Source organism: Danio rerio, chromosome 8 (assembly GCF_052040795.2).
Source record: "Danio rerio strain M-AB ecotype USA chromosome 8, GRCz13ab, whole genome shotgun sequence".
In the NCBI taxonomy this organism is placed as follows: Eukaryota; Metazoa; Chordata; class Actinopteri; order Cypriniformes; family Danionidae; genus Danio; species Danio rerio.
In genome coordinates, this window is record NC_141028.1 from 61,884,361 (window position 1) to 61,910,244 (window position 25,884).

Consider the following 25,884-nt stretch of genomic DNA (forward strand, 5'->3'; position numbering starts at 1 on the left):
TGAAAATAATAGGGGTGAATGTATGACATTTTGGTTAAAAAAAATTGCTAGTAGTGCTTCTTAATTCTTTATATGCCATATATAAACGAACAAACACACTACAAACACACACACACACACACACACACACACACACACACACACACACACACACACACACACACACACACACACACACACACACACACACACACACACACACACACCATGAGCCAGAGCGCTCGAGCCTTTTCATTCTGACACAGATTGATGCTGGGTGGGCGGTGACGAAACATGATCCTCAGCCTTTACTCTGGCACACGGCGGCCTGTGATTGGTGCAGCAGAATCCTCCTTTGACCCTGATTGGCTGTGGGCGCGTGAAGGCGGGGCTTGAGCGGTCAGCTGCAGCACGCACAGAATGAGCTAGAAGCGAGCCGATGATGGTGGACATCTGAAGAGGAGACCCGGAGAAGCTGCATCTGTGGAGATCCTGAGGCTGTTTAACACACGGAGGACACACCGACGAGTGAGTACAGCACACAACACACACACACATATACACATACAACACAACACACACACTACACCACAGAGAACACACACAAGAGAGCGGCGCCGGGGATAAACACTGTTGCGCGCGCGCGCATGTGTAATAATGTGTGTAATAATGTGTGTAATAATGGTGTGTTCGAGAGTGTTTAGTCTCGATGAATGCGTGAATAAATGAACTGCAGAATCTCCAGCATTCACTCATTGAGGCTCTGCAGACTCTGAGCATCTCTCTGCCCTACACACACACACACACACACACACACGCACACACACACACACACACACACACACGCAGCATCAGCATCAGCGCACACACCTCAACCAGGAAGAGGAACTGATGCTTCAGGCCATCGCAGGATTTAATGTGTTCATATGCATTGTCATGAACTACTTTCTCAATTATATATATATATATATATATATTTGAAGCATATTCAGTCTGATAGATGACGTCAGTGCTCTTCTTTAGTTTATAATAACAATTATTCGAATTATTATGAAAATATAGATATGAATATATATTAGGTGCTGGGCAAATATTAATGCATCCCCCAATTAGCGTTTGTTTTGACATAATATGTGTGTGTGTGTGTGTGTGTGTGCTGTATATTTATTATATATTCATATAAACATACACACAGGCATGCATATATTTGGGAAAACGTTTATATTTATTGATGCAAATTATATATAATAATTAAATATCTATGCAAAAATGCTTTGTATAGTTTTTATTTTTATGCATGTGTGTGTATTAATCACGAATGCATAATAAATATATATAATTGCACACACTCATTCATTTTCCTTCGGCTTAGTCCCTTTATTCATCAGGGGTCGCCACAGTGGAATGAACCACCAACTATTCCAGCATGTTTTACACAGTGGATGCCCTTCCAGCTGCAACCCAGTACTGGGAAACACCCATACACACTCATTCACACACACACACACACTCATTTAAGTTGATCAGTTCCCCTATAGCGCATGTGTTTTGGACTGAAACCGGAGCACTCGGAGGAAACCCACGCCAACAGGAGGAGAACATGCAAACTCCACACAGAAACACACACTGACCCAGCCGAGGCTCAAACCAGAGACCTGAGTGCTGTGAGGCCACAGTGCTAACCACTGCCCCACCCTATATTGCATCATGCATGTACATGTGTAAGTCATTGGTTGTGTGTATTGTGTACTAGACTGCACTAGTGTATTGCGTAGTGCTGATGTGTGTGTGTGTGTGTGTTTGCAGCTGGGGATGTGGTGTGTGTGGCTGCTGCTCTTCTCTCTGTCTGTGGAGACTCTGAGTTCGTCCTCCTGTCAGACCTGCAGGAAACTGAGCCACAGCTTCATCAAGGTGAGCTCCACGGCCACATTCAGCAGGTTCATCACTGAAGACTCTCCCGGAGCGCTCTGAGACGAACCCTCAGATGAGGCACGAGGAGAGGCGGCGCGGAGACTCTGTACTGAAGATTACAGATAGAGCAGTGGGGCAGCTCAATAATGTCAGAGTGCAGACAGGACCGCTCTGCTTCCCCCATCGGTGGATAATTTAGCTTACTTTTAAGATAAACACATTTTGTCTCGATATTTCTGAAAGCAACACTACATTTCAGCTGTTGCTGCTTCTTGCTTGTGTCTTGGTCAGATTGTTTGCACTATCACAGTCTGATGCTGGCTGCTGTGTGGTGTTCAGACTTCACTCCTCTATTTACAGTGTTTACCGCAGATCGTTTACTCTAGGGGTGTTCAGCAGTGTGGGGTTTTCTCTGCTGCATGTTCTGCTGTGATGAGTAAAGAGTAAACGCTGCTGCTGCTGCTGCTGTTTCAGGGTTTGGAGCGAACAGCCAATAAGAACTTCGGCGGTGGGAACACGGCTTGGGAAGAGGAGAAACTGGCCAAATACGCACGCAGGTGAGCCGACTAACCTCACAACACAGCTTCATCATGCCGAGCTGCTGCTGCATCTGCAGGCTTCCAGTGAAAGCTGCAGTGTGTGGGATTGACTCATCTAGTGGTTGATTTAGGTACTGCAGTCCACATTCAAAATGTCAGTGTTTTATCCACCCTCCCCACAGCGCAGACACAAGTGTCCAGATTGACACACAAACAGGAGCATGTCATTTCATTTGAGTCTTACACTTATGTAATGATTGTAATATTTGCTAATTTAAAAACTCCCTCTTGTGTATTTCTGTAGCTGTGAATCTGTGTGTGATTTCTGTGTCTGCTTCTGTCCACCAGAGGGCGCACTTTCAGCTGCCTCCGCATACACCAGGGGTCACCAATCCTGGTCCTGGAGGGCCGGTGTCCCTGCAGGGTTTAGCTCCATCTTGCCTCGACACACCTGCCTGGATGTTTCAAGTATACCTAAAAAGACCTTGATCAGCTTGTTCAGGTGTGTTTGATTAGGGTTGGAGGTAAAATCTGCAGGACACCGGCCCTCCAGGAACAAGTTTGGTGACCCCTGGCATACACTGAGAGCCCTCATCATGACCGTAATGAAATAGGCAGTTTTCCACAATCTGGCAACCTGCGGTGCTGAAATATAATTGGTTGAACTGGCAGTGGGCGGAGTTACAGAGATCAAAGCAAAGACAGAGATTCTCAGAGCAGAATAGCTGACCTTTAGATAAACACACACGTGTTCATTTAGCATGATCTGCACACATATGATGGTGTTACTGTGCTTTAGAAGAGTCAGAAACGTACCTTTGAGACCTGTGTGTGTGTGTGTGTGTGTGTGCAGTGAAACGCGTCTGCTAGAGATCGTGGAGGCAGCGTGTGATAAATCTGACTTTGAGTGCAACAGACTGCTGGAGCAGATCGAGGATCAGGTGGAGACGTGGTGGTTTCACAGGTGAGGGCGCTGCACGTGTGTGTGTGTGTGTGTGTGTGTGTCCTGGTGTGTTTTGATTTGATGAATGAATGCTTGTGGTGTTTGTCCTCCAGTGTTTTGGTGCATTACCGCCACCTTCAGCTCTGGAGTGTGAGTCAGACAGCAGCTTTTATGGGAATATATATTTATATAATCCAGATATAACTCAAAAGTAATATATGTTTGGTTTTTAGGGTGTGACAGACCTTAAAATGTCTTGTTTTCCTGAGCCCTGACTGTCTCCAAACTAGTGCAAACTGTCAGTTTTACAGCACGGCTGTGTCTATTGTCTTCTCCAGCCGGTCAACTGGTCAGACGGGCTCTGTCTCCAGAGCATCAGTTGCACACTTCTGTTTTCATGCTAAAATATATCATGAATGGCGACTTACATGCTGATGAGATCGGGCCAGAAAAGGCAATTTACCCTGCCGACAACAACACTTCATTTGCATGCTGTCCCCACCTACACGTGTCGATGTCTGTAAAACTGTACTCGTCTTAAAATTTCACAACAGTTTTGGTGTCGTGAGCCAGACTAGAGAAACTCAACACTTTACAGACTGAAGCACTGCACATTACTGGAGCATGCTCTGCATTTGAGTGTGAATTTACTACACAGGTGTTACAAAAGCACCTTCTATATAGTATGGAAGTATGCGATTTCTGACACAGCCATGCAGTATGTCTCATTGCACATGATGTGCACTTCAGTGTGTGTGAGACGTAGTGTACACACAACATCACTACATTACAGACTGGACTGTTTAAAACATGTCCCAGTACTGGGTTGCAGCTGGAAGGGCATCAGCTGCGTAAAACATATGCTGGTATAGTTGTCAGTTCATTCCGCTGTGGCGACACTTGATAAATAAGGGACTAAGCTGAAGGAAAAGGAATGACATGTTTAAAACAGCACATGCTGGCGACACCTGCTGGTCAAAACTGTGTAAATGCAACAAAAATCAGACGAAACAGACTTTCCCAAACACAATGCGAACTTTACATTAAAGTATAAAGCTATGAACGCATAAAAATCTGTCTAATATCAGTCAATATTAAGTGTCTGCACTCTTAAATATTATGATCTATTATTCCTTTTCATTTCACTGTCAGTTTATTGTCTCAGTAAAACTTCTGCTGACTTGTAAAGCTGATCTGAGATCAGGTTAAAACTATTACACCTGTTCAGATGTTCAGAGATTTTCCACCAGGGGGCGATCTGAGTGACCCTGCGTGATTAATGTGGGTTTTATGCTATTTCACAGATCGCCCCCTGGTGGACAAACATTTTCAAAACATTTTAAAACCGTGATGATGTAATGACGCCTTGATTACCGAAACCACATGACCTGCCAATCTGATACATGCTCGATTCGCTGACTCCAAACAAAAGATTTGTAACGGCGCATTCACACGGGGCGTCAGCGTCAACGATTTCCATTCATTTTGATTGGGTGACGTCAAGCATTGCTGAACTGCATTGTGGATCCGTCTGCGCCGCTTCAGAGGCGTTGCTCACTGTAGAAGTTGGGACTAGCTCAACTTTTCAAGTGCCGATGGAAGCATCGGCCAATCAGATCACTGTATGCATATACACCAGCTAGACAGTGGCCTACTGGTGACTGAATTTCATTGGCTGACGCTGCTAAGACGATTGTGTTAGCCCCAACTTTAGACTCGCCTTCATTAAAGCCCCATTTAAATGGGGCGTTAATGTTCGAAGCTTCATGAATCAGTGCTTTAAAATCAGCTATTAATATCTGTGTGTGTGTGTGTGTGTGTGTGTGTGTGTGTGTGTGTGTGATTACAGACAGCAGGAGGCGCCAGACCTGTTTGAATGGCTCTGCATTGAGGAGCTCAGACTGTGCTGCCCGGCGGGACACTACGGACCTCAGTGTGCAGGTAAACACACACACACACACACACACACACATGCTCATGCACATTATTCAAATGTATAATACACAGTGAGCTGAATCCATTATTATTGTCCAATAATCTGCCAATGGGGGAAGAAAAGTCTGTTATTGATAAACAAGAGTATTTCACTCGCCCTATGGCAGAGCATTTTACATGTTTTAAAGAAAAACTCTCTTCATTATTTTGAGATTTGGACTAGAAACACGTCAGTTACTCAGATCAGTGTTTTGTGTCTAATAGTTTAGTTTGTGGTCAGTAGTCGTGTAATAATCAGTGTAAAGTACATCCAGCTGGTGATTATCCCTTCAGTCTTCTACAGCAGCTGCTGATGAACCTGTAGTGCTGTATTCTGTGATCATCACCGGCTGCATGTACTTTATCCCTTACTTACAAAACTGCCCCGCTGTAAAGCTAAGCTCATGGTCAATACATTCCTGTGGTGTGTGTGTGTCTCTCTCTCTTTCTCTGTGTGTGTGTGTGTTCAGAGTGTCCGTCGGGACCCGCAGGTGTGTGTGGAGGTCTGGGTCGCTGTGAAGGTGAAGGCACGCGTCTGGGCGACGGAGACTGTGTGTGTGACCCGGGATATGCTGGAGTTCTGTGTCAGGAGTGTGCAGACGGATACTACAGAGAGAAGAGCTCCAATCACACACAACCACCCTGCTCAGGTGACACACACACACATGCACACACGCATACACACACACACACACACAATGTTTCTCAGTGGTGCAGCAGAGAAGATATGGGGCTGTGGACAATGTCAGTGCATGATGTGTGTGTGTGTGTTTCAGCGTGTCATCACTCCTGTAAGGTGTGCAGTGGTCCGCTGGAGAAGCAGTGTCAGCTCTGTAAATCCGGCTGGATCCTCCACAGCAGCAGGTGTATCGGTGAGCAGAGCAGAAGCATCTCCAATACACAGAACACCTCCAGAGTTCACCTGGAACACTCTTACTCAGAGCAGAGACTGTGCTTAAAGTCGCCATGAAATCAGAATGGACTCTTATAATTATACAGTAGAGCTTGTTGTAAACGATGTGTCCGTGCACGGCAGTGTTTAATGAAAATTAATTTGCCCACAGAAGCTTCAATCAAATATATAACCTGCCCCCTCCTCATAATCACTGCTCTACACTTCTGATCACATGGAATGCCTTTAGGGTGGAGCTATCAGTCCTTTAGGGCGGAGCTATCAGTCCTTTGGGGCAGGTCTTTCAGTGCTTTAGGGCAGGTCTTTCAGTACTTTAGGGCGGGACTATCAGTGCTTTAGGGAGGGGCTATCAGTCTTATAGGGCAGGGCTATCAGTACTTTAGGGCAGGTCTTTCAGTACTTTAGGGCGGGGCTATCAGTACTTTAGGTCTGGTCTTTCAGTACTTTAGGGCGGGGCTATTAGTACTTTAGGTCTGGTCTTTCAGTAGTATAGGGCGGGGCTATCAGTACTTTAGGGCAGGTCTTTCAGTACTTTAGGGCGGGGCTATCAGTACTTTAGGTCTGGTCTTTCAGTACTTTAGGGCGGGGCTATCAGTACTTTAGGGCAAGTCTTTCAGTACTTTAGGGCGGGGCTATCAGTACTTTAGGGCAGGTCTTTCAGTACTTTAGGGCGGGGCTATCAGTCCTTTAGGGCAGGTCTTTCAGTACTTTAGGGCGGGGCTATCAGTACTTTAGGGCAGGTCTTTCAGTACTTTAGGGCGGGGCTATCAGTACTTTAGGGCAGGTCTTTCAGTACTTTAGGGCGGGGCTTTCAGTCCTTTAGGGCAGGTCTTTCAGTACTTTAGGGCGGGGCTATCAGTGTGTGTCTGTTTCTCTCCGACTCTTGTCCAGTCTTCCTTCATTTTGCTAACAGTGTTTTGTCTTTTCACAATCCAGTCGGTTCCTGTCGGGTGACGTGCTGCACTGGCCTACATGTTCCTCATATCAGGACTGTTTTAACTGGATGAGCATGACGATAGAGGAAAAACTTCCATTTCATGGCGACTTTAACAATTCACTTTCATCTTTTACACACACCAGACTGTCTAAAGCCAACATTTATCATCTTTCTAACACTTTTATTCTGTGTGTGTGTGTGTGTGTGTGTGTGTGTGTGTGTGTTACTGCAGATGTGGACGAGTGTGGCACAGAATTGGCTCGCTGTCCGTCAAACACATACTGCTTCAACACAGACGGCTCTTACGAATGCAGAGGTCAGTCACAATATGTGTGGATGCAGTTGTGTGTGTGAGCATGTGAGTGTGTGTGTACTGATACAATTGTGTGTTTGTGTGAACTGAAACTTGTGTATTCGTGAGTGTGTGTGTGCTCCAATACAGTTTTGTTTATGTGTGTGCGTGTGTAAGTACTCATCCAATATTGTTGTGCAGGCTGTGATCAGGTGTGTGTGTGTGTGTGTGTGTGTGTGCAGGCTGTGATCAGGCGTGTGTGGGCTGTATGGGCAGTGGTCCGGCTCGCTGCAAGAAATGTGCCCGAGGCTTTAGGCTCACTGGGGCCAAGTGTTTAGGTGAGTCTCATATCAGCTGTGTGTGTGTGTTTTATTATGTTCTATTTATTTGTATGTGTGTGTGTGTGTGTGTGTGTGTGCTCGTCCCAATCCCTCTGTGTCATCCTTAGACATTGACGAGTGTTTGGAGCGCACCATTGCGTGTCCGGGCCTGAATGAAGCATGTGTGAACGAGGAGGGCTCGTACCGTTGTGAGTGTGCGGACGGCTTCATCAGGCGGGACAGCATCTGTGTGGAGAATCTCACACCTGGTGAGCACACATATACACACTCCTGCACACATACACACTCACTCCTGAGTTGACAGAGCTGACAATAACATTGTCGGCAATAACAGAGTTAAGGATGACAGAGGTGAGGGTAACAGAGTTGATGATAACAGAGTCGAGGGTTACAGAGTCTTGGATAAAGGAGTCAAGGGTAACTGAGTCAAGGGTAATGGAGTCGAGGGTAATGGAGTTGAGGGTAACGGAGTCGAGGGTTACGGAGTCTACGATAATAGAGTCAACGGTTACAGAGTCAAGGATAATGGAGTCGAGGGTTACGAAGTCGAGGGTTATGGAGTAGAGGGTTATGGAGTCGAGGGTTATGGAGTTGAGGGTTACGGAGTCAAGGGTAACAGAGTCGAGGGTAACGGAGTCGAGGGTTACAAAGTTGAGGGGGTAATGGAGTCAACGTTTACGGAGTCGTGATTAACAGAGTCAAGGGTTACGGAGTCAAGGGTTACGAAGTCGAGGGTTACAGAGTCGAGGGGGTAATGGAGTTGAGGGTTATGGAGTCGAGGGTAACGGAGTCAAGGGTTATGGAGTCGAGTGTTACAGAGTCAAGGGGTTAATGGAGTCGAGGGTTATGGAGTTGAGATTAACGGAGTCAGGGGTAACTGCATCAAGGGATATGAAACTGAGGGTAACGGAGTCGAGGGTCACAGAGTGGAGTGGGTAATGGAGTCGAAGGTTACGAAGTCGAGGGTAACGGAGTCGAGGGTCACAGAGTCGAGTGGGTAACGGAGTCGAGGGTAACGGAGTTGAGGGTCACAGAGTTGAGGGTAACAGAGTCGAGTGGGTAACGAAGTCGAGGATTATGGAGTAGAGGGTAATGGAGTCGAAGGTAACGGAGTCGAGGGTAACAGAGTCGAGGGTCACAGAGTCTAGGGTTATGGAGTCGAGGGTCACAGATTTGAGGGGGTAACGGAGTCAAGGGTTATGGAGTCGAGGGTAACAGAGTAGGCGGATAGGAGAGTTAGTTGTCTATCAGTGCTCTACGGATTGTTCTGCCTTTTCTAAGTGATGTAACAGAATTAGAGTTCCAGAGTTGACCAGAACGCAGAGATACAGAGGAAAGCTGATATTACAAATAATGCAGAAAATAGATGTTTCATATAAATGTTTATTATTTGTAGAGAGAACTCAATATATAATGTGTGTGTGTGTGTGTGTGTGTTTTCTGCAGCGGGGCCAGAGAAGGGCTTGTTTGACGACATGACGGATGACGAGGTGTTGGTTCTCCAGCAGATGTTCTTCGGCGTGGTGATCTGCGCTCTGGCTACGCTCGCTGCTAAAGGAGACATGGTGTTCACCGCCATCTTCATCGGGGGCGTCGCCGCCATGGCCGGATACTGGCTGTCGGAGAAGGGGGACCGCGTGCTGGACGGCTTCCTCAAGGGCAGGTAGAGGAGGAGACACTGACCTCACTCACTCACTGACTGATGGAGATCACACTGACGGAGACAACAGGAGAAGAGGAGGAGGAAGAATAAAGAAGATGATGATGAGGAACAATGAGGATGATGAAGAATAATTATGAAGATGATGAAGATGACGATGGATTGGTTTCTAACACTGTGTTCAACAGTTGAGCTGCTGCGTGTGTCTTTTGAGACTCAGCTTGTGGATGTGTGTGTGTGTATTTCTGAAGATCAGAGAAGATGCTGAGAACTTTTCCTGATGCAGGATACAGCGCTGACACTGATCACGAGCGTGTGTGTGTGTGTGAAAGTAATGTATGTTAATAGATCATGTTGATTTTAATGGGGTTTCCACATTCATTAATTCATGATTTGAAGACTTTATAGTGACTCTGTTATTGTTATTTTGTAATCATGATTCCCCTTCAGGGTGTGTGTGTGTGTGTGTTGCTTCAACAGATTCTCTGAGGAACACTGATGTCTGTGGTCTGCTGCTGTTCTTCTGCTCTTCTCAAGTGCAATATGAAGTGCTCCTGATCTCTGACTGCGCTCTAGAATGTCTGTGTATTCAGATTTCCTGTGATCACTCTTTCAGCTCATTTCCTCTGGCAGTGGGAGTCCTGTTTTAAATATGCAAATGTGACAGCTGTGATAGGTGGGTTCCTCCGCTGTGATTGGCTGTAGATTGCAGACGTCTGCATGCTTCAGTTTAGTTTATTTTAGTTGTGTGTGAATGTGACGACTGAGCTCTGTTCTGCCAGCCTTAAAGTCAAACCTGTTTCCTTCATCACCTGCTGTTAGGATGCTCAACTTTATAATTACATTAAAACTATTTCATTCAGCTGCTTCACTCATCTTTTTGTGACAAATTTCCAGCAGACAGACAGTAAAATGAGTATAACCATAGTTTGCTATTACGGCCAGCGCTGGTCAGTAACATTACTGCAGGTTTGTGCGGGGACTGCTGGAGTTTAATATTATTATGGTCTGGAAATTATTGTCATGTTTTGTATTTATTCTTTAATCTGTGCCCTTTAAAATGCTAAATTTGCATTTACGAGAATAAATCACAGCAGTTGAGTGTTTGTTTATATGTATTGTGTACAGTGTACTATAACAAACACAATCTGATATAATGTGACGTGTGGAAATATGTTTTTTAACCACAGCTTTATATTGCTGGAGCTCAGAATATGCTGTTTCAGAGCTGTTATGCTTCACGATGATGAACATTAGCTTGTATGTGTATATTGGCATTTTATTTTCACAGATTATTCAAATGCTGGACTGTTTTTTTATACCTAAATCACATTGGATTCTGTCCATAAATCATATTTGTGAAGTGATTCTCATCATGCTCAGCGTCCGCATGAACAACACGAGAAGAGGAAGAGTGCGTTTGTTTTCTTCATCTCTCATAATATGCCTCAGCACAGTCGTGTTTTCAGTGGTCTGTCCGCTCCTCGTGGATGAAAATGTCCAGTTTTCCCTCGTCTTGTACCTCTCAGAAATACTATACAGACGTGAATTCTGCTGTCATATCTCACAGACAGGCCCACGACATGTAGAAAAGATAAAAAATCTCATTTATTTAAATCTTCAACATGAACATTATCTGCAAATCCTGAACAAACATGATGAACATGAAACAAACAAGCCAAGAAACAGCTGCAGGATCTGTGATCGACCTGTGGCGCTGCGGACATTATAGTTTATTAAAAGAGATGAAATCAGATTCCTAATTGTTTGTGGTTTTTCCAGAGCCAGGCGTGATAATCGTTGAGTTTATGATCGTCTGGAGTGACCTGTAGAGACCAGAACACTCTGATTTACATATAGTAGAGTACGGTAGAGGAGAGTACAGTGTAGTGGAGTACAGTACAGAAGAGTAGAGTATGGTAAGAGTATAACATTTTACAGTACAGATGGAAACAGTACAATATAGTATAGTATAGAGGAGTACAGTAAAATAGAGCAGAGTAAGGTAGAGTATAGCAGACTGCAGTAGATCAGAGTATAGTATAGTATAGAAGAGTAGAGTACAGTACAGGAAATATCAGTATAGTAGAGCAGAGTATAGTAGAGAACACTAGACCAGAGTATAGCGGAGTACAGTGAAGTAGGGGAGTGTATAGTAGAGCAGAGTATAGTCAAGTACAGCACAGTAGAGCACAGAAGTATAGAGCGTAGTATAATACAGTATAGTAGAGCAGAGTATTGTAGAGTACAGTAAAGCAGAATAGATCATAGCGTAGTAAAGTAGAGCAGAGAATAGTAGATTACAACAGGCCAGAGAAGAGTTTAGTAGAGTACAGTAGAGTTCAGAAGAGTATAGTCCAGTATAGGTTATTAAGTGTATAGTCCAGTATAATAGAGTATGGTCCAGTGAAGTATTGTAGAGTACAATAGAGCAGAGTGCAGTTGAGTATAGTTCAGTAAGTGTATACTCAAGTATAGTATAGTCCATACGAGTATAGTCCAGGAAGTGTATAGTCCAGTATAGTAAAGTATAGTCAAGTATAGTAGAGTAGAGTGGAGTATAGTATAGCAGAGTGCAGTACAGTTACAGTAGAGTAAAGTGCAGTCGGGAATAGTAGAGTATAGAAAAGTGGAGTATAGAACAGTCCAGTAGAGTATAGTCCAGTAAAATATAGTGCAGTAGAGTGTTGTTCAGTAAGTGTATACTCCAGTATAGTAGAGTATAGTCCAGTAGAGTACAGTACAGTATAGTGTGCAGTTCTCACCTCTCTCCACTCGTCCACACAGAAGATGCGGTACGAGTCGTTGCCGTATTTGCCGATGCCGTGCAGCTCGATAGGGTACTGCCATGATTTACTGATGTACTCATCTGATTAACAACACCAGAACACACACACACACACACACACACACACACACACACACACACACTAAAGCATTCATTTACACAGTCTGTCATACATTTACTCTACAAATATCAGCAAATTACCCATGATTCTCTGCAGTAACCCTGAACACACACCCCAGCGGTGACATGACTGAGTGTGTCTACAGCTATAACAATCCAACACAGAGACAGGGCAAAGAAAATGTGGACAGGACTCACTGTAAGAGAGTGTGTGAGTGTGTGCACATACCAGAGAAGCGTATGAGTGTTTTGGCTCTCAGTTGGCTGAGCCCGAGCGGCTGCAACAGCACAGACAGGGGGCGCCAGTCACTCACACGGGTCACTGCAGCACTGGGGTAACACTCCAGAAACTCCCACAGCACCGGCAGAGCCACACGCGCTGGACACACACACACACACACACACACACACACACACACACACACACACACACACACACACACACACACACACACACACAGAGGAGAATCACACACACTGTGAGTGCATGTATTATTGGTCTTGTTGAACAACAGGAGTGAATGTGTGTGTGTGTGTGTGTGTGTGTGTGTGTGTGTGTGTGTGTACCATTGGTCTTGTTGAGGAATATAGTGGCCACCAGGAGTCTCCAGGGGTCATGGAAGAGCGTCTCCTGCACCAGCCGAAAGGGGGAGCGAGGAGGAGTCCACTTCCTGAAGACCTTACGCCTCGGCCGGCGCACAGCTGGAACACACACACACACACACACACACACACACACACACACACACACACACACACACACACACACACACACACACACACACAGAGTTTCTCACAGGAACAACAGTTTCTCAGTGACTGCTGAAATGAGTGTGTGAGTGTGTGTGTGTGAGTGTGTGAGCGTGTGTGAGTGAGTGAGTGAGTGTGTGTGTGTGTGCTCATGATATGGCGTACCCTCACTCCTCCTGCTGAAGTATGGACTGGTCTTGCGCTTCTCTACAGTTCTCTTCAGGCCTGAGGACAGAGCGGATGATGAGAACACACTGTTGAGGACACGCTCGGCCTGTCAGCAGCAGTGTGTACTGAACAGGCTACTGATGGAGCCAGATAACTACTAGATCAACCAAACAGCAGCAGTGGCGAGTCTGCACTACACTCATGTGCTCGAGAACACCGTCAAGAACTTTAAGAGTCTGTCTATTACAGGAATATTTGTATTTATTGGCGACATTCCACAATGAACTCAGATGATTTCTCTCTCATCACTGATCGGCTCATGCTGAATGCTGAGGGTCTGGTTAAACACTGAACCTGATGTTACAGTAAAGTGTGTGTGTGTGTGTGTTTTCACTGCTGCTGCACATCACAGACACACTGATTCTGAATATCTGCTCGCCTCTTTGGCTCGCTGTATGTCTGAAAGCAAACACTGATACGATTATCTCTGAAGACTCACGACTCTCAGAGTTTCCAGCAGGTGAAGCACAGCCAGAGTGTTTCTGCCTCATCTCTTCTCCAGCGCAGTCATCCGGAGGCTGATCTGGGGTCAGATGTGAGTGTGTGTCTGGTGGCTGATCTAGGGTCAGATGTGAGTGTGTGTCTGCTTCTGGATGCTGATCTGGGGTCAGATGTGAGTGTGTGTCTGCTTCTGGATGCTGATCTGGGGTCAGGTGTGTGTGTGTGTCTGCTTCTGGATGCTGATCTGGGGTCAGGTGTGTGTGTGTGTCTGCTTCTAGATGCTGATCTGGGGTCAGATGTGAGTGTGTGTCTGCTTCTGGATGCTGATCTGGGGTCAGGTGTGTGTGTGTGTCTGCTTCTAGATGCTGATCTGGGGTCAGATGTGAGTGTGTGTCTGCTTCTTGATGCTGATCTAGGGTCAGATGTGTGTGTGTGTCTGCTTCTTGATGCTGATCTGGGGTCAGATGTGAGTGTGTGTCTGCTTCTGGATGCTGATCTGGGGTCAGGTGTGTGTGTGTGTCTGCTTCTGGATGCTGATCTGGGGTCAGGTGTGTGTGTGTGTCTGCTTCTGGATGCTGATCTAGGGTCAGATGTGTGTGTGTGTGTCTGCTTCTTGATGCTGATCTAGGGTCAGATGTGTGTGTGTGTCTGCTTCTTGATGCTGATCTGGGGTCAGATGTGTGTGTGTGTCTGCTTCTAGATGCTGATCTGGGGTCAGATGTGAGTGTGTGTCTGCTTCTGGATGCTGATCTGGGGTCAGATGTGTGTGTGTGTCTGCTTCTAGATGCTGATCTGGGGTCAGATGTGAGTGTGTGTCTGGTGGCTGATCTAGGGTCAGATGTGAGTGTGTGTCTGCTTCTGGATGCTGATCTGGGGTCAGATGTGTGTGTGTGTCTGGTGGCTGATCTGGGGTCAGATGTGTGTGTGTGTCTGCTTCTGGATGCTGATCTGGGGTCAGGTGTGAGTGTGTGTCTGCTTCTAGATGCTGATCTGGGGTCAGATGTGAGTGTGTGTCTGCTTCTAGATGCTGATCTGGGGTCAGATGTGGGTGTGTGTCTGCTTCTGGATGCTGATCTGGGGTCAGGTGTGTGTGTTTGTATTTCTCCGCGTCTCTTCTTCTGCTGTGGCGGGTGTGAGGCATGGCTCTGTGCAGATCTTCACACTGATGACAGCTGCTGCTGGAAGAGACACCGCTGGGGATGAGTTATTAATCTGTTCAATTAATTTTCTGCATGAGAAATCATGAAATCAGCAAATGACAACAGCAACTTTCAATTAGGACTCAACAACACTCCTCAACCAATGCTACTTTCCACAAGGGGGAGAAAAGGAAGAGGAGTACAGTTAATTAGTTAGACAACTAAAGTAATAAGAACATTTAATTACAATAAATAAAATGATGCCCTTTTTTACGAGATGTAAACTGTGTCAATAGAGGTAAAGTGTGTTTAATATGGACACACTCGGTCATTCAGCAGTCTCTATATTGTTCAGCATGTTACTCTGAATATTGGATGGGAATGAGCATGCCAGCATGACTTGTACACAACATTAACACTGTCTAATTGACTGTGATCAATGCTGGACTGTGATAGTCATTGGCTGCTAATCTGATTTCCCTATTTAGAATTAGCAAAGAAAACTTTCCTGACATGATATTATTAAGGAGAAAGTCTGAATTTCCCAATATAACACAGCTTTACCTGTTGTGATTGTTCAATCGCTCACTCTCTCTCTCTCTCTCTCTCTCTCTTACACACACACAGAGAGAAACACACCTGCTCGCTGCTCATGATCCTCTGGAGCTCAGGCGCTGGTGGTTTCTCAGACGCTGTGAGTTGTGAACGCTGAGCAGAAGCGGGTTAAACACACTCGGATGAGCGCGGACACTTTCGCGTGTGGACTGGCTCAATGTAAACAAACACGGGAGCGAGAGAGAGACCGAGAGAGGAAGAGAGAGCTTGACTCGGGCTCTGTCGCCTCCTGCTGCTGCGGCGGAGAATGACAGCAAGTTCAAGTTCAATTATAAACACACTTCAAGTTCAGGACAGCAGCACCTGCCTCACACTGAGCTCACAATCTACTCTGGTTTCATTATAAGCAAGGCACAGGACTTTTTTAATAGTTTAAAACTAGACGGTCATGCGTTTTATTTATTGAAACACACTATAGTTATCTGTATAGTCAAATGTCCACTGTTTTTAATTGTAGTAAAGTGTATTATACTGTACACATTACAGCTCTTTGTTAATGATCGCTCACAAAGCACACTAGTATCGACTATAGTGATCTGAAACGGATAAATACTGCAGTATACTTAGTACGCAGTAAACTGAGGTGTATAATATATCCTATAGCTGTAGAACACTACAATACAGTACCATAGCATTACCATAGTTACCATAGCAACTGTAGAATCACCACAATAGATGAATTACTATAGTTATGTTGCCATAGCAACTGTAGACTTAGCATAACAGATCAATGAATGTGGTTGTTGTGTTACCATAGCAACTGTAGAATCAACACAACAGATCAATCCCTATAGTTGTTGTGTTACCATAGCAACTGTAGAATCACCACAACAGATCAATCCCTATAGTTGTTGTGTTGCCATAGCAACTGTAGAATCACCACAACAGATCAATCCCTATAGTTGTTGTGTTGCCATAGCAACTGTAGGATCACAACAGATCAATCCCTATAGTTGTTGTTGCCATAGCAACTGTAGAATCACCACAACAGATCAATCACTATAGTTGTTGTGTTGCCATAGGAAAAGGCAAATCGCTGTAATAGATTAGATCAAGTTCTTCAGTATGATTAAAACACACTACTGTATTTCCTGTGCATTACTGTAGTATTTTATAATAATGCTGCAGCACACTGAGTATTTTAACTCTCCTGATTATACTGTCTGAGTTGTTGTAATTGTTAATAGAGTTTGTTTCAGCAGCATCCCTTATTAATACTGTTATACATATTGTGCATGCCTATAAAGCTTCTTTCTTTCTTCCTTACCTTCTGTATAGCCAGTAGCAGAGTAAAGATCAGGATAAAGCACATCCAGCTGGTTGTTTTCTCAGAATAAAGCTCTCAGTCTTCTACACCGTGCTGCGCTTCACATTGAGCTGCTGATAAACCTGTCAGGCTTTACTCTGAGATGAACACCTCCTGGATCTGCTTTATCCCCGGCTTAAGCACTGTTATGTCTCACTTTGACTATACACTCTTACAGGAAGAGTTCACAGCTCTGCCATTCACAGATCATTCTGGGTACGCTGAGGAACAGTAAGCACATTAGTTTTATTTTTAATTTAAGGAACATTTGATTATGCTGAAGAGCCTTTTCCACTATAGAGAACTTTAGTGCCGTGTGAAGGCCTTATGGATAATACGAGTATTCCTGGAGCCAATGAAGAACCGTCTGTTTAAGAAGAGAGATTCAGAGCAGATGAAGATGAAGAACACCAAACATCATCATCACACTGTTATTGTGTGACACATTTGGCATGTTTGTGTGGGTGTGTGTGTGTTAATCTGCACACACACACACACACACACACACACACACACACACACACACACACACACACACACACACAGCCTCATTAATGGACACCCCGTGGACTAAAGATTCATTGAAGTCCTGCATCAATCAGACCATGACTGATGAAAATAGCTGATCACACACACACACACACACACACACACACACACACACACACACACACACACACACACACACACACACACACACACACACACACACACACACACACTGACTGAATGATGCAAACACACAGATCAAACAGGCTGAAATAAGCAGATCTCTCGGTAGCGCTGTCTGTCCTCTAAATGCAGTTTTCTTCAGCAGCACACGTCTCTGATAGAGAAACTGCAGCAGCAGCAGCACACCTCCACACACAACACACATCACATTAATCAGCTCACACTCTTCTAGATGTGCTGGACATTTCTGCAGGTCAGATATATTGTGAATGAACTCTGCAGTTTGAGCACTGATATCTCCTCTACCAGTTATAAAGTGCCTCAGTAATAACAATATTCAGTGATTAATCAGATTGCATAAGGATGAATGTGGGCTGAAGATCAATCCCAGCTGTGATCATTATTTTACTGTGGAGTAACACAAACACAACCTATTAAAACCAGTTACACAACAACAACAACACACAGTGACATGCAGATATCCAAGACAGGTTTCTGCTTTCACAAATTAAGTTTTTATTATATACAGTTGAGGTCAGAATTATTCACCCCCCTGTTTACTTTTCCCCCAATTTCTGTTTATCAGAGAGCAGATTTCCCCAACACATCTCTAACCATAACAGTGTTAATAACTCATGTCTAATAACTGATTTATTATCTCTTTGTCATGATGACAGCACATAATATTAGACTAGATATTCTTCAAGACACTAGTGTTCAGCTTACAGTGACATGTAAAGGCTTCACTAGGGTAATTAGGGTAAAGTTAGGGTAATTAGGCAAGTCATTGTAGAACAGTGGTTTGTTCTGGAGACTATTGAAAACAAATGTAGCTTAAAGGGGCTAATAATTTTGACCTTAAAATGGTGTTTAAACAATTAAGATCAGCTTTAATTCTAGCCGAAATAAAACAAGTAAGACTTTCTCCAGAAGAACAAATATTATCAGACACACTGTGAACATTTCCTCAATCTGCTCAACATCATTTGCAAATATGTTAAAAAGAAATCAAATTCAAAGGGGGGATAATAATTGTGACTTCAACTGTACTTAAAGCAATGTAACTTGCCATTATTGGCTTGGTAATTAATAGTTAATTATGAAATTATGGGCACTTTATTTATTATTTATTTAAATTGCACTGGTCAACTCAACTGTAGTGTTTGTCCATATGTGACCCAACAACCCAGCATTTTAACCCAGAGACGACATCAGTCAAAACCTCATATTTAAAAAACCTCAGGTTTATACACACATCTACATGTGATATGTGATATTAATGCAGTATATTAGATTTTAGTCATTGGGTTCTTTCTGATAGCAATAGTAATTGCAGGATATTTGTGTAAACTTTCATGGCAGCAGTTTAATTTTCAGGAATATGTTATTACATCCCTCTTTTCAATCTGTATTCTTTAAATATATATATATATATATATATTCGTGAAATCAGCATCAATGACAACAATAGGATGTTTTATTTCTTTGCTCTACAATGACATTTGCTGCTTGTTCAAACACTCTAAGAAATGCTGGGTCATTTAAAATTAAATTGGGTAAAATATGGACTAACATTGGGTTTAATGTGGTTCTGTTAATGTAATTAAAATAATTAACCCAGCAGGTGATTTAGTTAGTCCGTATTACACCCAGAATTAAGTTGTCATAACCTACAGCATTTTGTAGTTTGAGTTAAGGGAGTTAAAACAACACAATTCGTATTTTTTTGGGCAACAATTTGTTTATCTTAAATCCACTTAAATGTGTAAAAACAATTAATTGAACTTAATTTGTGCACTGATTGAGCTTTAAAAAACATTTGTACAGAATCACGTATTGGTCGCGCTGTCAGTGAACTGAGTCATCCTCTATAACAGCACTGCAGATATTCAGTTATGAGCTCGGTTTATTATTCTAAACCAGAAATCATCATTAAACACCCCTCTGCATGACTTTCCCTCTCTCAGAGTGTGTTTCTGATCTCTTCACCACTGCAGTTTTAAAAAATCCACAATTCTTTTTCTTTTATTTGATCAGTTTCTGTGAATTTTCGCTTCATTTATTTATTTATTTATATATTTATTTATTTATTTATTTATTTATGTATTATGTTTATTTATTTATTTATTTATTTGTTTATGTATTTATTATTTGCATCTGAACCCGCTGTGTATGTTTAGAACTCAAACCCAAAAGCAGACATTCGCATCGAAAGCATTTTATTGTACATCATCATCATCATCATCATCATCATTTATATGCTCTTTTATCAATTGAACAAAAATAAATCATGGAAATGTACAGGTCAAACTCATGCAAGAATTAAATCACTGTAGAAAAATATCTCGGCAACCCGTTTCACTGTTTTTGCGAACCCAAACCCGATGGCATTTACACTGAGCAAAAGTGCGAGATCCGTGCTGATGAGCGCAGAAATGCTTCCAGAACAGACCGACGGAGAGAGCAGATCTCCGGTCAGCTGAGGAGCATTTCGCGCCGGTGTCCGGACAAATCATGATGCCCATCAGATTATACAGAGCAACACTGTGTTTGACTGGTTCTGAGGTTGGGGTTAGGGGTTGGGTGATATCAGCCTCAGAACTACATCAAACATTTACACTATACAACCCGATGGGCGCATATTCAGCGCTACCTACTTTTGGAAAAGGAGTTATGGGACGGTTTGACATTGGGGTAAAGCTGGGTTTATACTCACACATTAGGTCTTTCTCCTTGATATAATTTTAAAAAAGTCTTATTTACTAATTCTAAACACTGAAATCATGCTATCAGCCAATCTTCCTATGGGAGGTATGAAATCCGACAGCACAGACAGACATTGAGGAAGAGTTGGTTTTATTTTCGCGTTCATATTTGAACAGTGTCAATGGTGGCATGCTGCCTATATTGTTTACCACATTACACTCTGAATATTGGGTCTGAAATGGCATGCAAGACTTCAAAACAACACCAGCACTATTAACTGACTTTAAACAATGTTTGACAGATCATAATTTGACTGATAATGTGATTCCACTATTTATAATTGGCAAACAACACTTTCCTGAAATCACATCATTAAGGAGACAGTCTGAACGTGCGCATATAAACCCAGCTTTACCCCAGTGTACAGCAGACACCGGAGGACTCCCCGCGCAATTACGCGCGCCGGAGAAACAAAAACGCGTCACAGGTGAATGAGGCTTTGAACTGTCGCTTCGAAAACTGGCACATGGAGAGACAGGTGTGTTTCCCGAACACTTACTGAAGCGTCCGTTCACCCGCCCGCCGAGAGTTACTCTAGCCCCGGCAGCTCGTCCTCCAGCTCCGCGCGCCGGCCCGGGTGCTGCCGCTTCTCCGGGGCTCCGCTCGTGTCCAGGAGCTCCAGCAGCCCGCAGCCGGCGTCCGCCCATCCCTCGCACCGCCTCTTCCCAGGGTGCTGCCGCTTCTCCAGCTCAGCTGAGTGTCCATCTGCCTCCTGCAGCTCGCGCCGGCCGGGGTGCTGCCGCTTGTGGAGCAGCATCAGGTAGCGTTTCCCGGGGTGCTGCCGCTTGGAGAGCTCGCTGAGCGCAGTGGGGTCCTCTAGCATGCCCAGATCCAGAGGCGCGCGCTTCCCGGGGTGCTGCCGCCTCCAGCGCTCCATCTCCACCTCCGGCTCCAGATCCTCCTCGCGTTTCCCGGGGTGCTGCCTCTTGCCCGGGTGCTGTCGCTTCTCCATCCACTCCGGCTGATCTGCTCACACACACACACACCCACACACACACACACACGGCACTTCTGTGAGTCAACACACACACTCCAGTGTCTGCCTGTGTGGAGTAATGTCTAGTGCAGTGTTCAGTGTGGTGATGCTATAGTTGCTTGTATGCGTGGTCAATGAGCTTATATTATATTAGAGAACACCACCACATTACTGCAGTGAAAATAAAGTCCACTACAGCATTTATGAGCTCATCAGTTCACTAATGCAGCACTCATTAACAAACAGTTAAACACTATAATGCACATACACTGCCTAGAGTTCACAAACACCTTAGTGTTTACTCTATATTAATCATATGTTTTCATGCAGACAGTTGCTCAATATAGCGACAATTACACCCATGATAAACACTTTTCTACATCAGTGTAGAGTTGCGCGATAAATGCGTTTAGTAAGAGTTTAATGGCAATAGTTTATATTAATTTAGCCAACGACATTTGTATTCATTTCAGTTTTAGTAAACATACAGTAAACGATAATTTACTGAAGTCACAGTGTCGTTATAATGTATATCAGGCCTACAGCAATAACTGACTAATAACGCAACTTTAAACCAACTATAATCATCTTCGTATAGTGTTTAATTGTAGAATTACGCAGTCACCAAAATAACCCTCAAACTGAGCGAAACTGACATTGTGCGTTCAGCTTTGTGATAAATAAGAAGTACAGCACAGAAACAGCCTGTAAAACGCTTTGTGTTGCGGCGAGTCAGATTAAATTACACATTAAAGTGGACTGAACATAAAACAAGTTATCCCCCGACAAAACTCAAGATTGTTTCAGCTCATTTAAACTGTGGCAATCTTTTTTTTGTAAGTTTCTGACTAGGGTGTGTGTGTGTGTGTGTGTGTGTGTGTGAGCTGCACCGTTCTCGCTGTTCTGCTCCTCCATCTGTGTGAGGATGGAGCGCAGCAGCAGATCCTCCGCCCGCTGGAACAGCTCCTCCTCGGCCGGGCCGTCCTGCCCGCGGACCCCCGGAGCTCCGGACACCGCCACGCAGGCCAAGACGAACACACACACCGCCCGCATGTCCTGACGCACACACAAACACACACAGGGTCATCAACATCTTCACACACACACACACAGATCAGATCACACACCTGGAGACGCTCGTGCACGCAGCTCACCTGCAGAAGTGGACTCCTCAGGTGTATCTGCTGCTGAATCTGATGCTGTGGGTCTGCAGGTCAGCAGAGTGGATGCAGCTGAGAGGCGCGCGCGCGTTTATAAAGGCTTGTGACATCACACCGGGGGCTTCGGGACTCTGACGTCATCCGGACGGGGGCAGAATGACGCTTCTGAGGCTAAAACAAAACAAAAAAATCAAAAAAAAACAAAACAAAAAAAACACCTCCTTCATTCATAAAAGTTCCTGACTCCAGTAATCAATCATCATCCAGCAGAGCGCACACACACACATACACACACACACACACACCATATGCTGGAGTCATTCACTGCAAATACTACAGTGTTTACATATATAGTAAAGTGGGTTATACTGTTCACAGCGGAATGAACCACCAACTATTCCAGCATACGTTTTACACAGCGGATGCCCTTCCAGCTGCAACCCATCACTGGGAAACACCCATACACACTCATGCACACTCACACACACACACACACACACACACACACACACACACACATACATACACACACACACACACACTCATACACTACGGCCAGTGTAGTTGATCAGTTCCCCTATAGCGCATGTGTTTGGACTGTGGGGGAAACCGGAGCACCCAGAGGAAACCCACACCAACACGGGGAGAACATGCAAACTCCACACAGAAACCCCAACTGACCCAGCCGAGGCTCAAACCAGTGACCTTCGTGCAGTGGGGCGATTGTGCTACCCCCTGTGATGCCCTGTTTTGTGAGTTTAAGGTTATCGCACACAATGCAAAAATTATCGTTGGTAATTTCCGCTCGTTAAAAATAAATTCAACATCACGGTGAGCCAATCGTTGACACTCTGACACACTTTCATCTGTCATAACTACAGTAAACTGTGGTGTGCTGTCGTGTAATACACCTTATTGTTCTCAAAAACCACAATCATTAGGTCAAATTCTGATCATTACAGTTTTGTAAGTAAGGGATAAAGTACATGCAGCCGGTGATGATCACAGAATAAAGCACTACAGGTTCATCAGCAGCTGCTGTAAAGACTGAAGGGTTCATTCTGTGATAATCACCAGCTGGATGTACTTTACACTGATTATTACACGACTACTGACCACAAACTAAACTATTAGACACAAAACACTGACCCTAACCTTAACTTTTTAATTAAATGTAAAGCTTGCCGAGAGAAACAACAGCTAAACGCAGCTACATTAAGCTGCATATCATCAATAATATCACATAATATTTTTCAGTCACAAGAGGACGTCAAACAGCCCAGAGCACCAGAGAGAAATATGCATACAGTTATGCTTAAAAGTTTACACATCCCTTGAAAAATCTGTTAAAAAGTGAATTAAGAGAGATCATACAATATGCATGGTGTGGTTAGTATACTGAGTAACATTAAAAATGTTTATATACACAAAAACAGAGCTGAAGTTATTAAAATAACTAATTAAAGAACTATCATGCTTCAGATCACTGCTGGTGTGTATGTTTTGTGAGAAATAGCTGTGCAATAATCAGTGTAAAGTACATCCAGCTGGTGATTATCACAGAATGAACCCTTCAGTCTTCTACAGCAGCTGCTGATGAACCTGTAGTGCTTTATTCTGTGATCATCGCCGGCTGGATATACATTATCCTGTTAATAACATTCTGGAATTCTGTGATTGACCAATCAGAATCAGGTCTTCCAGAGAGACAGGTCATACACATGTTTTTTGTGGTTTGGACCAGCATCACACTGTCAGTGCTTGACCTGCTGCTTTGCTTCATCAGTCTTTCCTCCTAGACGTCCTGGATTTTCTGCCAGAATCCCGGCGAGCCACAAAAGGATCCAGGAGTTCATCTGAGCCCTAAAAGCAATCGTGCTGGCTGGTGCTGGTCTGGAGAGTTGATTATGCAGAAGCGCTCGTACAGTCGTACAGGCGGCGTGTAATGCAGTAAATCAGGCCTCTTTATGCGCTGTCACGTCCAATACTTCAGCCGTCAATATCAATCATCTCATACGGATCACAGACAGAAGAGGACGAGGAATTAATAGCTGCACATTTGAGGAGATCCAAAACTCCAGCCCACAAGAGGAAATACTGCAGTGTTTATAAACCGCACTATAGTAAAGCACCTGAACTCAGTTGCTATGGTAACACAACAACTATACTCGTTGATCTGTTGTGGTGATTCTACTGTTGCTATGGTAACACAACAACTATACCAATTGATCTGTTGTAATGATTCTACTGTTGCTATGGTAACACAACAACTATACCAATTGATCTGTTGTGGTGATTCTACAGTTGCTATGGTAACACAACAACTATACCAATTGATCTGTATTGGTGATTCTACAGTTGCTATGGTAACCATGGTAATGCTATGGTAATACTGTAGTGTTTTACAGCTATAGGGTACATTATACTACAATACGCCACAGTTTACTGCAGTAAACACTAGAGTACACTACAGTATTTATCACAGTTGATCAGGTCACTCTAGTCAACACTGCAGTGTGCTGGAACATTCACTAAAGAGTTGCAAATACTACAGTATATCCAGTATAATATGCTTTACTATAGTATGGTTCAGATCAGTATAGTGTTTACTGTAGTATTTTCCCGTTTAGAACATGATGTTGGGCAATATATGCAAATGACTCATGATAATGTTGTAATGTTATGATGTATATATGTCAGTGAATTAGGACACATTTTCTATATGTGTAATCTAAACATGATCTTGTGTGTGATGTGGGTAATTTGCATATATCTGTGTGTATCGGGTTTCAGTGTGTGTGTTCATATGAGGAGGACTAAAGCTGTATTGCGCTGCTAATTGCTCCTCATCAGGGCTCATCAGTGTGTCCTCAAGCGCAACTCCAGGACCAACTTTAGCTCCGCATGTTCGCCCGTGGCTTTCTACACCTACTCTTTAAATCTGTGCTTTGTTCTGTGAAATAGTCATCGTATTGTGTTTACAAAGGCCTACACACACACACACACACACACACACACACACACACACACACACACACACACACACACACACACACACACACACACACACACACACACACACACACATGCACACACTGAGAGAATCACTTATAATAGTGCAAATTAGCTGACAAGGAGATCTGACCCAAAGGTCGTGCTGTCAGCCTGTAATTACTGCATGAACGTGAACACACACACACACACACACACACACACACACACACACACACACACACACACACACACACACACACACACACACACACACACACACACTGTTTAATGGTGTAGCAGAGCGTCACATTAAGATGCAGTCTGTTTTATTTGTGCAGAACTCAAAGGCGAAGCGAGCAGCACCAGCGGCTTCACCACCATAATGATCAGTGTGTGTGTGTGTGTGTGTGTGTGTGTGTGTGTGTGTGTATTTATCTGGC

General features: G+C 44.0%; 3 protein-coding genes across 7 annotated transcripts; 1 reads left to right on the plus strand and 2 right to left on the minus strand.

Moving 5' to 3' along the window:
• The first annotated feature begins 399 nt into the window (after positions 1–399).
• Positions 400–10,351, plus strand: creld1b (CRELD disulfide isomerase 1b). Its single transcript, XM_087265661.1, has 11 exons — positions 400–507; positions 1,786–1,890; positions 2,365–2,447; positions 3,283–3,393; positions 5,222–5,313; positions 5,817–5,996; positions 6,123–6,218; positions 7,429–7,512; positions 7,731–7,826; positions 7,937–8,077; positions 9,276–10,351. Exons 2-11 carry the CDS (start codon positions 1,792–1,794, stop codon positions 9,494–9,496), a joined length of 1,203 nt encoding a protein of 400 aa, XP_087121787.1. The 5' UTR covers positions 400–507; positions 1,786–1,791; the 3' UTR covers positions 9,497–10,351.
• A 724-nt stretch (positions 10,352–11,075) lies between these two features.
• mbd4 (methyl-CpG binding domain protein 4) lies at positions 11,076–15,746 on the minus strand. Of its 5 annotated transcripts, none has more exons than XM_087265683.1 (7): positions 15,595–15,746; positions 13,815–14,991; positions 13,313–13,372; positions 12,965–13,099; positions 12,627–12,776; positions 12,255–12,358; positions 11,076–11,315 (listed from the first exon to the last, which is right to left on the minus strand). In XM_087265683.1, exons 2-7 carry the CDS (start codon positions 13,864–13,866, stop codon positions 11,241–11,243), a joined length of 576 nt encoding a protein of 191 aa, XP_087121809.1. In that variant the 5' UTR covers positions 13,867–14,991; positions 15,595–15,746; the 3' UTR covers positions 11,076–11,240. The 5 variants fall into 5 exon arrangements, with proteins under 5 accessions (XP_087121809.1, XP_087121810.1, XP_087121811.1 ...); XM_087265684.1 differs by having other exon boundaries at positions 13,815–14,994; XM_087265685.1 differs by having other exon boundaries at positions 13,815–15,009.
• Positions 15,747–19,750: 4,004 nt separating this feature from the next.
• Positions 19,751–22,518, minus strand: trh (thyrotropin-releasing hormone). Its single transcript, NM_001012365.2, is given in 3 exon segments — positions 19,751–21,280; positions 22,181–22,346; positions 22,445–22,518. Coding segments are annotated over 2 exon segments (600 nt in total). The 5' UTR covers positions 22,344–22,346; positions 22,445–22,518; the 3' UTR covers positions 19,751–20,843.
• Positions 22,519–25,884: the final 3,366 nt, after the last annotated feature.